The sequence below is a fragment of the Hippocampus guttulatus genome, chromosome 18 (genome assembly GCF_054856545.1).
Source record: "Hippocampus guttulatus isolate MCC_2025c chromosome 18, RoL_Hgut_1.0, whole genome shotgun sequence".
Lineage (NCBI taxonomy): Eukaryota > Metazoa > Chordata > Actinopteri > Syngnathiformes > Syngnathidae > Hippocampus > Hippocampus guttulatus.
Window position 1 is genome coordinate 465,429 of NC_141278.1, and position 13,266 is coordinate 478,694.

General features: G+C 49.4%; 1 protein-coding gene and 1 long non-coding RNA gene across 3 annotated transcripts; one reads left to right on the forward strand and one right to left on the reverse strand.

Moving 5' to 3' along the window:
• Positions 1–2,616: 2,616 nt before the first annotated feature.
• Positions 2,617–11,420, reverse strand: LOC147190438 (uncharacterized). The gene is made up of 3 exons (XR_015103657.1): positions 11,006–11,420; positions 3,009–3,212; positions 2,617–2,840 (listed from the first exon to the last, which is right to left on the reverse strand). It is a non-coding gene; the product is annotated as an uncharacterized LOC147190438 (long non-coding RNA).
• Positions 3,085–12,957, forward strand: grhl2b (grainyhead-like transcription factor 2b). 2 transcript variants are annotated; one of them, XM_086136257.1, is made up of 16 exons: positions 3,085–3,234; positions 4,260–4,449; positions 4,741–4,808; positions 4,883–5,186; positions 5,307–5,365; positions 5,454–5,604; positions 6,310–6,421; positions 8,092–8,186; positions 9,270–9,428; positions 9,768–9,825; positions 9,906–10,045; positions 10,199–10,236; positions 10,366–10,457; positions 12,102–12,187; positions 12,282–12,346; positions 12,474–12,957. In XM_086136257.1, the coding sequence occupies exons 1-16, from the start codon at positions 3,215–3,217 to the stop codon at positions 12,586–12,588; spliced, it is 1,752 nt and encodes a 583-aa protein (XP_085992383.1). In that variant the 5' UTR covers positions 3,085–3,214; the 3' UTR covers positions 12,589–12,957. The 2 variants fall into 2 exon arrangements, with proteins under 2 accessions (XP_085992383.1, XP_085992384.1); XM_086136258.1 differs by having other exon boundaries at positions 5,310–5,365.
• Positions 12,958–13,266: the final 309 nt, after the last annotated feature.

Here is a 13,266-nt window from a genome sequence, read left to right on the forward strand (position 1 = left end):
TCAGGGTGTGCAGACTTTTGTGCTTGAGGGCTGCATTTAATTTGACTGACAATTTTCCAAAAAAACAGCAGAATTATTTCAACAACTTAATTTGTGAATGCCCATAATGCAATTCATGCTAATGTTTTTATCTCATTGTTTATAATTCATTTGATTGCAATCTATTTACCAATTATTTAGTCAAATAAAAATACAGGTGTATTCAAACTGTTTTTATATTTCTGTTTTATTTCATTCCTCACAGTAAATAAAAAATGATTTATGATTCATAAAACAATATATGACAGTGAATAGACGAATGACTACAACGTAGACAAAAATGTCTACATTTGAATTGAGCTGTGCTTTCTGAGGACCTAAAAGGGTTCCCCACTTCTGCAACACTGCATGATGTGGCATGCCTTGGAGCATGAGGTTTCAAACGTTGACTGGGAAAGCTCCATAGTTGTGAATGCGAGTGCCTCTCTCAGGCCGCATGCAAAATCCGTCATTTTCTCTCTGAACCGGAACGTATAAGAGGGAGCATGTAACTACCATTTTGACCATTTCACCCACACGAATCGTCTCTTACACCTCGGATGTGGCGATTTTGCAGGATATTTGAGTGAAATTGTCTTTGTCCTTCTTTTCATGTGTAGGATAAATGCTTCCATTGCACCTGCCTGCACTCGCTCGTGGTTCTGGAGCTGCCAAACAGGTTGACTCCCAATCCAGGGGCCGAGTCCCAACAAGTACAAAAAAAAAAAAACACGTTTGGTATGTACGATCCCCCCCACATACGCAGAAGGCGGGAGGAGGCATGGGAAAGGGAATTCTTGAGCAGCGTCTTGGCGGCTGACGTCTCAGTCTTGCCCGTGCTTGCTTGGGGTCGCACGGTTTCAACTGTCACAATGTCACATGGCAACGACGGGAAAGTTTGAGACTATATATGACCTGCCGTCATTTAAAGCGCCCATGATCAACCCCGAGATCAACAGTTCAGATGTTTGAGGAGGCTTTTCTTAACATTTCTTTTGTGCTTCTTCTGTCCAGTCTATAAATCAAATGTGGACCCTTGAGCTCTGAAAAGTTTGCCGGCCACTGGTTTACTATTGCATTTACTATGAACACCTTCAACTCTGCCTCCCTCTCCCCGTGTTGTGTTTGTGTGCTGCTGGGAAGAAAAAGGACTCCACCTGTATTTATCTAGCACACACAACACAGAGCGCGCCGAAAAGGCCCCAGCTGCTCTGGGAAGCAAATGAGACGAGAAGAACACGGCTGTGTCTCATACACGCACACAAGGGGATGACACCATTGGCCGTTAAACTGAAGCTGAAACCTTTTCCTTAAAAAAAAAAAAGGTTTCCATACACACGATCACCCGGAGGCTTTCACAAGCAAATGTGCCTGTCAACAGCTTGCAAGCATCCAAACCGTTTTGCTAACAACAACAAATGACAATCAAACTTGTAAAATAACCAAAACGACAAATAGAATGAATAGGAAAAAAAGTGGACACCTATTATGTATATGCCTTTGACGTGAACTTTGAAGCTAAATAAACAGGACTGAATTAGCATTGAGGTGGTGAGTGTAGGAGACAAACATGCACCTGCATTGTTTGCTGTCGGCCTGGCTGATCCCAAACACTGTGTTGTGCTCATACAATGGCTTCATTAAAGGGACAATGGCATTGTGTCAACTAATGACAGCCCCCCCCCCCCCCCCCCCCCCATCACCACCACCACTGCCTTTATTTCCTCTTTACTCTGTAGTGGTGGGCAAACCTTTGTGCCCCGAGGCCCACATTTGAGTTTTCAAACAGATACTTGTTTGAAAGCTAATTGTATTCTTCCTAATGAAGTTATTTGCAGCCAATTAACCGATGGCAGTGGATATAAAAAGTCTCCACACCAATTCAAATGCAATGGTTTTGTCGTATAGAAACGAGACCAAGACAAATCACTTGAAGTTTTTCTCCACCATTAGTGTGACCTCTAACCTGTACTCTCCACAATCCCCTGGAGTGAAAAAACAATGCAAGCTTTTAGAGAGAGGATGTAAAAATGATCACGATGAAGATAATGTTGACCTTCATTTGGGGTTCATCTGTGGCAGTTTAAATGGTGGAAGGTGTGTGCCGACTCCCACTTCACGTGACTTTGCACCAAATTGGTTCATTCTGAACTGTAAGTAAGTAAGCAACTGTCACTAAGTAACTGTAAACATGCAACACTAAGTACATATGTTGGAATTTAATTGGGTCATTCTGAACACAGTGACATCACCAGTTCTAGGTGGGTGTGCACACTTGCGCAATAACATTTTCTTGCTTCATTTTTAGTTCCCCTGTCAAATATATTAAAATTTTCCAGGTTGTGGGTGTCATTCATGCTTTTTGAAATGTTTTATAATGTCCTCTCTCTCTCTCTCTCTCTCTATGTCTTACAAATGTGTGTAGACTTTTTATATTATTGGATTTGTGAAAATAAAACATACACAATGGTGTCCTACAGTAATATTTTTGCATTTTATGGACACTTGTTTACTGTAATAGTATAATAATTTATTCAATTTTTAAAAAATGTAGAGTTCATTTATTGATAATTACAAAACTTTTTGCAGACATAAAAATCTGATTTCTTCTTAACTCATATTTAATTTTGTTGGATAAAATACCCGCCAAAATCATTTAAAAATGTCATGAAAGAAATCTATAAATACAAAAAAATCTATATTCGCAACGAAGGAGGAGGCGTGTCCTTTAACTGCTTTTCCCGCACTTTGAGCCAATCAGCTGTCAGCTCTCCTCGCCGCGGGCAGCCAATCAGCGACGACCTCACCTTCCCTTCGCTCGCCTGTGAAAGAATTTCCCAAAGCTTAACGATTAGCGACGCCAAATACAAACATCGCCGTGTTGACGTGTGTATGAATCATGTTGACATCGCGATAAAGCGCTAAAGTCGACTTTTGTGGACGGAAAGGAAGCGGAGGGAGGGGTACTAAACAAAAAACGCGGGCTTTACCTGCGGGGAAGACACACCGGAGGGTGGCGGTGCGCGAGTGACAGGAGGAGGAACTGAAAAAAAAAAAAAAAAAAAACAGTCGGGGGAAAAAAAGAAAAGTGGACTTACCTGTACGCCAACTTCTGCCAACCCGCTCCCTCTTATCACCTGCTCCGACTTGAAAGTCCAGTTCCACCAGGCACCGAGCCGGGGAGAGGAGGTGAACTATGTCACAGGAGACAGACAAGTAAGTGATCACGCCCGCGGAGACGATCTTTGATACTCGTACCCAAACTGGGGAGGGGGGGGGGGGGGTCCCCGACCCCCCACCATTTTTCTTCGTTGCTTTGGAATCCTTTTTGGGGAAAATCATTCAAAGCACACGTGTTGCATTTCAGAACCAGTCGCTTACTAGTCCTTTTTACATCACTTGTGGATGTCTGATGATGGAAAGTTTTGGGGGGAAGTTTGGTTTGGATTCCCCGTTTTTTTTGGGGGGGGGCGGGGGGGCAATGAAAATATCTTGAACATCCACGGACGTTGTTGTTTTGTTAGTTTTTTTTAAACTTCAATATTTGCATTTTACATTGCACGGTCTTGTGTAAATATGCACATTAATAGCGTGTGATTAGTCATCAAGAAGACTGCGTGGCCAATGACATGCTGTTTGCCGTCAAGCCTCCCAATTTCAACTCAGTTTGCTCAAACTTGCAATGCGCAATTTTGAGATCTGATGCGACTTCAGTGATTATTTTGTACATATTTAGTAAGTGGGTGATGACATTCGCTTGATTTGACTGATTGACTGTGGAGGGGGGGGGGCAAAAATAGTCAATAAAGTTAATAGTTCATTTTTTTAACAAATCGCCATTTTTCTCATTTATAGAAAAAAAAATCTATCAAAAAGATGTCACATATTTTGATAGATGTTTTTCAAAATAAATGCCACCCGACTACCAATGGCACCCAAATTTTGTGAAAACACCCGTGACCCGTGCCGACACATTGTTAGACGCCTGTACGGCGGCCACGTGGTTGCCACGGCGATGTCGGAAAGGCAAACACTCGGGAAGGAAGGAAGGAACACTCTTTCCTGATGAGAATCCAACATATTTCCCAAGCTTGCCAGCCCGTTGTTTTCTCCCCAAGAGCGGCCGATGGGCGGTCACGGTCCGATTCCCCCTCGGCTCGGGGTCCGACTTGAACGGGCAACTTCGGCCCCGATCCGAACGTATTCATTCATAAAAAGCCACCGCGGTGTCTTCTGCCCAGCAAGCGTCTGGTGGTGGTGGTCCCCAACGAGAGCTCCTGTCCGGCGGCGCGGCGGGCCTACACCAGCGAGGACGAGGCATGGCGCTCGTACCTGGAGAACCCGCTGACGGCCGCCACCAAGGCCATGATGAGCATCAACGGCGACGAGGACAGCGCCAACGCCCTGGGCCTCCTCTACGACTACTACAAGGTGACTTTCCAAACGCGCGCGAAGCGGGACTCGGCGCACAGCTGAAGTAACGTTCGGCTCTTCGAGCGCGTGACTTTGAAGCCGACCGCTCAATTTTGCGCAACCCCGCCTCGAGTGTACATTTTCACGACCTCTCCAAAAGATTGGGTTTTTTTTCCTTCGATGGAATCCACAGATTATAGTTCACATCGATGGGATTTCAAAAACCGAGTATTTGAACAGGGGGGGGGGGGGGGGGGGGGGGGACTTTCTATCTCCGCCGTTAATCGCGATCGGCGCGTTGTCTTCCAGGTTCCGAAAGAAAAGCGACTCCTGACCGCTCCCAAAGTTCCGGAAATAACGGAAGAGCAAGAGAAAAGGTTGGTGGGCAGGCCAAACGGCCAAACAAAGAGCGGCGCATCGTTTCAGCCGCGGCGGCTTCGTGTTCGTTCAGGTCGGCCGGCGACCCCGAGGCGTCCGACAAGCGCGTCCCGGTTCTCAAGTCCGTCCCCGTCAACCTGTCACTCAACGGCGAGCACCCCGGCGGCGCCGACCCGGCGAAGGCCGAGTCCTACGCGCCCGTCGTCTACGCGCCCGCCGTCGCCGGGCTCCACTACCGCCCGGAGGGGGAGGAGGCGTCCCGGGCGGTCTACGAGCAGAGCCCCTACCAGGCGGCCCCCCTCGGCCGCGGTTCCTACGCGAAGGAGGACCGGCGCAGCCCGCCGGACAGCTCCTCGTTCGACGAGGACGGGGACGCGGTGAGAAACGTTTGGGCATCCGTCCTCGCCCTTCATGGAAATGACCCCGAGGGGCCGAGTTCAAGCTCGGGTCCTTGAGACGATTCCATGCGTCTCATCGCGATGTGTTGTTCTCGTCAGAAGTACCGCACGCCTTCCTCCCCGGCGTCAGACGACTTCTTGTTCCAGCAGGACGCGGCGTAAGTCACCGCCCGCTGTGCAGAGAGGGCCCGTTTTGTTGGCCCCCGCCCTTTTGTCGTGACGAGCCTCGTGACGTTGCGGCGACAGCTTCCAGTACACGCTGGACGCCACCCGCTCGCTACGCCAGAAGCAGGGCGAGGGTCCCATGACCTACCTGAACAAGGGCCAGTTCTACGCCGTCACCCTCAACGAGCTGAGCGCCAACAAGCGCCTACGACACCCCATCAGCAAAGTGCGGGTGAGCGCCGCCTCTTTCCCCCCCTCCGGAGCATCGGGGGGCGTGGCGAAAACCAATTCGAATCGTACGAGCGACGGCTGGCCATTGAAAAAAAATGCGAGCGTAGGGCGGCCCGGCGGGCGAGCGCTCGGCGCGGGGTTCGATGGCGGACAAGAAACTCGTGACGAGGCATCCAAATGGAGCCGTCGTTCCTCTTCACTCAGCCAAATGGAATCGTTGCCGCTTGTTGAGCGAGATGGCTCCAATCGCCCTTCGCCGCAAAAAATGCAAAGCGCGTCAATGGCAAAATTGGTTGCATTTGCATGGGCCGGCGCCGCCGATTCTGAAGTCCTTGGGGGGATTGCATCGGCATGGCAACACATACGGGCTGGAATCTGATTGGATTAAAAAAAAAAAAAAAAGAGCAACCCACGAATCATCGAAACGTCCGCATACACGTACCGGACATTTTTCCGTTTCCAATATGAAGCCTTTTGGCCACTGCCGCACTTTTACTTGACATCCAAGTGGTCTTTTATAAGATCTCCTTTATTTGTCCCGCACCGGGGAAATTGACAGCCTCCGGCAGCAAGAATGTAGGCGGAAAGAAGAAAAAACAAACGCCGTTCAATTAAGTGCAATATAAATACAAAATGGATCAATCGCGGTGCTATTTAAAGTTGTTTTTCACATCATTGAATTCTTATGAATATTCTTTTGTCTCAGAGTGTGATCATGGTGGTGTTCAGCGAGGACAAAAACCGAGACGAGCAGCTGAAATACTGGAAGTACTGGCACTCGCGGCAGCACACGGCCAAGCAAAGAGTCCTGGACATCGGTGAGACCTCTTTCGTTCGCCTTCAAGTCCAACGCTGGAATGCGCTCGCTCCGTTTAAAAAAGCAAGAAAAAAAAAAGGGCCGCACCGAGAGCAAACAAGCCCTCGCCCTGCTCACTGCCTGCTCGCCTTCAGGCCAAACAGCCACCATGACGCGCGCGCGCGCACTCCTGAGGAATAGTGAATTGTTGCTGGAACAACTCCACTGCGGTGATGTGTGCGCGTGTGTTTGACAAGCTCGGGCCTGCTAGCGCCACGAAACGTTTTGAAGTACGTGACACGCTCGCACACGCTCGCACACGTCGACACGCACACGCAGCTTGTCGGGACAGGGAGCGGAATGTGAAGATGCGCAGTCCCTTCAAAAGAATCCTTTTTCTCACGGACATCACGGGGAGATTCATGCGCGACGATCAACAAACACGCACGCACGCACGCATTGATACAAAGGCACTCCTTCTGTCATCTATTTTTTGACAATGTGTTTCATTGAACTTTTTCCATTCCTGACTTTGTTCCATACAATCAAGAAATAGAAATCCTGCCATTTCCAACTTCCTCTAGTTTTGCGACAGAAGTGTCCGCGAGAACGGAAAAACCTTCCCGACTATTTCAAATGGATGTCAAATAAATGTAAAAAAAAAAATGTTAACGTTCATCAAATAGTCGTTTGCCCGTTTCGCTTCCCTGAAAAGTCGAGATGCGGCAAAGCCGCTCCGCTGTCTACCTTCGGTCATCGAAAGAAATCAATGAAATAAAGCAACGACGATGAGCGCCAAGAGATGTTTAACCACAAATTGCTCAAGAACTAATTGCTCATTTTGCATCCCGACGGAGATTTTCCCGTCGACCTCCCAACCGAAACTGCGGCGCGAGCCGAGCACAGATCGACGGGAAGCGTCCGGCCGGGCGGTGGGCTAAATCACAGGCCGCGGGGCGACCCCGCGCCACTTTCCGCCAGTCGCGTGCAACCCGAAACCGCCAGGAGAGCAGATTTGAATAGCGGCCCGGGCCTGGCGTGGGCGTGAGCGATGCGCAGGCGCCTCGGGCCGCGTCACCCGATACGTCGGCTCGGGGCTTCTTGTTTCCCGCCCCCATTGTGCACCTGTTGCGGAGCAAGGAAAGACCGGCCGGCGTGTCGATTCCTTCCCAACATATAAAAACAATCCCCAGACCCCAGGATGGATGGCACCCCCCCCCCCCCCCCCCCCCCCCCGCTTGATCCGTTTTGAAGGTTGGTGCGCAAATGCCCGGTCGCCTCTTCCACACAGAGACCCTGCAAAAAGCGCCACATCAGAGACGGGGCGCGGAGGACCCGGCCGGCCTCGGCGGGCCTTTGCCTTTCACACCGAACCCGGCGATCGCGCCGCTTCCGACCCTTCGAGAACATTGGCGGCTGCCAAAGGGCCTCCACTATTTGTTCCTCCGCCTCACAGAATTGCCGAGACACTCCCGTTTGCTGGGCGGCCATCAAAAGGGTCTCCCGAGCGGCCTTTTGAAGCCAAAGACTTTGTTTGTCCGGGCCAGATAAGGCTTTGGCTTGCCCAAATTGAAGCGTGCGCCGTTGGATTGCTTATCAGGAACAAACAATGGCTACCCGCTTGTGACTTTTAATGACCCCCCCCCGCGCCCCTTTTTTCTTCTTTTTTTAACGCTGCGATTCTCCTTCCAGCCGACTACAAGGAGAGCTTCAACACCATCGGCAACATCGAAGAAATCGCCTACAACGCCATCTCCTTCACGTGGGACGTCAACGAAGAGGCCAAGGTGAGAAAAACTACCGGGCATTAAAAGAACGTGAACATTGGGAAAAAAATGATTGCAAATAGCAACCGATCGGCGGACGGAAAAATGCCGACGGAGAATTTGAAATCCGATGGGTTGCCGACGTCGTTGAGATGCTTGGAATGGATCCGGCACCATTCCTTCTAATGGATTTGATGAACACGCCATCGTGCTTGAACTCAACTCTGATTGGACCCCCCCCCCCCACCTCAAAAAAAAAAAGAACATTTGTTAATTAAAAGCGGCGCAGCCAAAAGAAGCGCGACGACATTTCCGTTATTGACATGCTTGTTTAAGAATGCCGGAGGCGTGGCGGGAAAGAAAAAGCAGCAGGACGGGTTTTTTCTTTTTCTTCTTTGTCTTTTTTTTTTTTTTTCCCGACTGGGTTGTTGGCAAACAAGCGCAAAGTGGACAAATGAGTCAGGAATCGGCTCACGGCTGGTACAAATGCCACAAGGCTCACAAAAACGTGAAACGTTTGGAGCGCTCAAGAGTTTTCTGGCGCTTCCGAGTCATCCCCGCCGTGCTAATTGGACACTTCTGCTCTTTTGGAGTCAAATGAGCGGTCAACATCGGCGTTGTCGGCGATCGTTGGCCGGAGGGTGCCACGCCTTTGGCTTGCCGGCAAAGCCTACCGGTCGAAGGGAAATGTATCATCATCGTTATTACTGTATTATTATTCCCAAGTGGCGACGGGTTAAAAAAAGAAAGAAAAAAAAAACGGTTGCCGGTCCGCAAACAGCAGGTACCCGTCGTCCCGACCGCCGCGCGACACCCCCAAAATCGGGGTACCGCCGTGCTCGGCGACGGCTCGAGAAAAACACGCCGCTGTGCTCATTTCACACGTTGGAAGATTTGACGCCGTTTCGAGCTCCTTAGCGCCAGCGTTCGGCTGGAAATGCAGCCTGAGATTTGGAAACCCGCCCGAAGAAAAGAGAAGGCCCGCCGAGCGTTGAACTTTGAAATGAGCGGCACGCGACGGCAAGAGGAAGAACCCCCATCCCGACTTCCCGTTTCCCTCCCGCGACACGCGACGAATGACACCGCCGATGTGCCGTCCGTTAGATCTTCATCACGGTCAACTGCCTGAGCACGGACTTCTCGTCGCAGAAGGGCGTCAAGGGTCTCCCTCTGATGATCCAGATGGACACGTACAGCTACAACAACCGCAGCAACAAGCCTCTGCACAGGGCCTACTCGCAGATCAAGGTCTTCTGTGACAAGGTCAGACACCAGACACCCCAATACGTCGCATCCCGGCCGGTGTCGCCGCAAAAGGGCCTTTTTGGTCATTTTCCACCCCAGATAGAATAAGACAGCCCTTTTTCGCTATGAACGCCATATGGAGAGGGGGGGGGGGGGGGAGATGAGGTGGGCGGGGGTGGGGCTCGGGGCTTGTCCATTCAAACAACACATAAAAGTGATCGTCTCAAACCAAACCCAAAAACCCAATCCAGTACTTTGGTTGGGATCGCGGCACAAGTGCTCCCTCTTGCGGTCACACCTGTTCACACCACGTTCCTTCTTTGGCTTGCCTCCATTTGAGTTCATGACGCCTTTCAGGGAGCGGAGCGTAAGATAAGAGACGAAGAGAGGAAGCTGTTCCGCAAGAAATCCAAAGGTACCGAGTCTCGCAACGAATCCCGGTTCATGAGCGCATTGCGAATGGATCACGTGAAGCACTTGTCCATCGCCGCGCAGCTAAAGATGGCGCCGCGGGCGTCATCACGGTACCCAAGAAGTCAGACACCACCTATTTCAAGACCGTGACCGACCTGGAAGCGCAACCTGTCCTTTTCATCCCCGACGTCCACTTTGGAAACCTTCAGAGGGCCGGACAGGTACGCTCTGCCACCAAAACTCTCTCTCTCTCTCTCTCTGTATATAAGGTAAACTTTATTTGTCCCACACTGGGGAAACTTGCATATTTTATACACACACACACAGATCTACATGTATGTATGCGGATGATGTAACAAAAGCTACGTTTTCAGGTGTTCACCTTCAACGCGGAGGAAATGGAGCGAGAAGGGTGAGCGCGCCCAAACAGGAAGTGTCATTTACATGGGCTCAAAGAGCCATGCAAATGAGATGCGCTTACACGGGAAGCGTGCACGGAGACAAAGCAAATGAATCTTTTTCATGACAATGTCCGCGGCAGGAGCGTGCTGGTGAAGAGGATGTTCCGGCCGTCCGAGGACGACTTGTGTCCGTCGCCGCAGAAACACATCAAGGAGGAAGCGCACAAGAGAGGTATAAAATGGCGGCTGTACCCGGTGGCGGGCGGGCCGTGCATTTCAACCTTAGGCCTTCAGTGACGTCACATACGTGAACACAATACAGTAAAGGCTCGTCGGGCGGCACGTCATTTCAGGAGCATTCTCAATCAAGAGCAGGAAACTACATTTACAGATATTGTCAAAAATAAAAAGATGATTTAAAATACTAAATAAGATGCCACCCAGAGTACGCTGTGCGATCATAAACAAGTCTGTCCAATAAATTGCGCAATGTCGCAGTTTCGTAGAAGACAGCAACCACACAATAACAAAAACAAAACAAACTATTCTTTGAAAAGAAAGTAAACTGATCATTTGCATTTTGAGAATCGGCGATACAACAGCAAATAACTGAAAATGTTGAGCAGCTGAGCTCGAACGAACTTTTGTGCACGAAGCTGATTATAAGTTGCAGGTGAGCTGATTTATTTGATACATTTTTGCATCTTTGTCATTTTATTTCGTGACCATTAATACTAACGAAATAAAATAACAAATGTAAAATAAAAGTCATTTACTCACCAATGTAGTGCCTTTTCACTGAGCTGCAGATGGACGCGAGTGTCCCCAAACGTTTTGAAACGTTTGCACCGTAGCTTGTAAGTGGCCAGCCGTGCTCTGATGTTTCCTTGCTGCCTTGGTAAAACAACTTCAATGGGTAAATCCAGTGGAAGGTCCGTCTTGAAAATTGTGTGGAAAGTCGTCCTGCAAGCAGATCAACGTCTTCTCCTTCGGCCATTTTGGGTCAAAGTGCAGCGACAGCTTCCTCTAGCAGGCGCTCATCCAATCAGCGAACGCGCACGTCCGGCGTCGACGTCAGCCCTTCCAGCTGGCCCCGGTGCGCAGACTCGTGATCTGATTGGCTATTGCAAGCTGACTGTGGCCCTACAGTCTTATTTAAAATAACATTGAAAGGCACTCGTCTAAGTGGAAATAACATGACGTAAAGAATACGGAGAATAATTTTGTTGGCATATTTCTGAAAATAAAATAACAAATTAAATTTATGTTATTCTCGGAAAAGTAAATGGATTACATTTACTTTTCTGAGAATGTTTAGGCCAGCAGAGAAGGCCTCGCCGGCCCTGACGGAACGCCACTGGCTGTACCTAATATTGGCGCTGGCTCGAGCCTCCATTTTATGGAACGCCGTTCAGGCATTTGCTCCAAAGCCTTCTCACACACACACAGCAGCACACTAGTAAAACGACAGTGTCCCCACGCACGGCCGTAACGCTATTAGTGTCCTGTACTCGTGGCCAAGTAGGAACTGCAGAACGCCCACTCGCAGTTTTGCCTGACTGGAAATGTGATCGTCCTCCTAGTGGCCTGAATTTTATACAAAAAGTGACTAGTATGACCCCGCGGTACGAGTCGAGCGTTCGGCGTTCTGAACTAGTGAGGTCAAAGATCGCACGAGTACACGGCCCCTAAGATGGACACCGGATATCGGATATTGAATAAACGCTCACGCGGCCCCAGCATAAAGCACGAGAGTGCTCCGAGAGGCTATGCGACCTGTCGCCGGCTAGTAACTTTCAATGTGTTAACTGTGACAAAGTAGCGGTCGCCGGATCGGCGCGACTCCCGCTGACGTGGCGCATTTGTCCCGTCGCAGTGCTGCTGTACGTCCGCAAGGAGACGGACGAGGTGTTTGACGCGCTCATGCTCAAGTCGCCGACGCTGCGAGGCCTGCTGGAGGCGGTGAGTGGCGGCCGCCGTTTTATCTTCCTCCCCTCTTTGGGCATTTTTCTTTTTCGTCAAAACGGCACGGTCAGCATTTTCGTTTGGGTCGCAGATATCGGAGAAGTACGGCGTGACCACCGAGAAGATGACCAAAGTCTACAAGAAAAGCAAAAAAGGGTGAAGCGGAGATCGCGACAATCGGGTTTCGCACAAGTTGTCTTTCATTCCACTTTTTTATTGCGCCGCTATGCTAAAACCTGCCTTTTTTTTTCGGGGTGGGTGTGTGTGTGTGTGGGTTGTCCAGCATCCTGGTGAACATGGATGACAATATCATCGAGCACTACTCCAACGAGGACACGTTCATCCTGCACATCGAGAGCTACGCCGACACCTACAAGGTCACGCTGACCGAAATCTGAACCGCACGCGCACGGAGAAAAAGTTGAAGACTGCGGGCTACTCTTGCGCCGAGTAATCGCCGCTCTCGCGGTCCTTAAGGGCAGCAATCATCATTCATTCTTCGTTAGCGGCTTCTTTGCATGCCCGCCGTCATTTGTTTATTTAGTTGCATTATTTATTTCTTTTCTTGAAATTTCTGTGTGTGTGTGTGTGTGCGCGCGCATCCATCGATTTCAAGTACAATACTTCACATTTCAGCGATTTCCCAGCAAGTCGCCCTCAGTGAGAGCCCTTGCGGGACTTTTCTAGATACAACAATGTCACGATTCACGTCAGCACATGCTAAGATGTGAATAAAAACACGTGCCGTGGAAATCGGAGACAAACTCTTCGACTGTCATGCGTGTTTATTGCCGGATTGAGTTTGATGCGCATTTGATTTTTTTTTCAGGACCGACAAAAACAGACACTTGGCCCTATTGTCTTTATTTGAATGACAAAACGGACATCCTACAGACGCTAACAATGTAAAATCTACCCCCCCCCCCCAAAATATATGACAGTGACATCCTTGTTTGTTCGACTGGTAACAAATGTAATGTATATGTATACATACATGATACAATACTGTGTGTGTGTGTATGTGTGAATAATTTATATATGTACATATATATATCTATAGATATATATACATATAA

Coding starts and splice junctions, on each gene's coding strand:
- grhl2b (XM_086136257.1), top strand. CDS start 3,215: ATGTCACAGGAGACAGACAA. Junction 4,809..4,882: donor ACGGAAGAGCAAGAGAAAAG/GTTGGTGGGCAG, acceptor GTGTTCGTTCAG/GTCGGCCGGCGACCCCGAGG. Junction 5,187..5,306: donor TCGACGAGGACGGGGACGCG/GTGAGAAACGTT, acceptor TGTTCTCGTCAG/AAGTACCGCACGCCTTCCTC.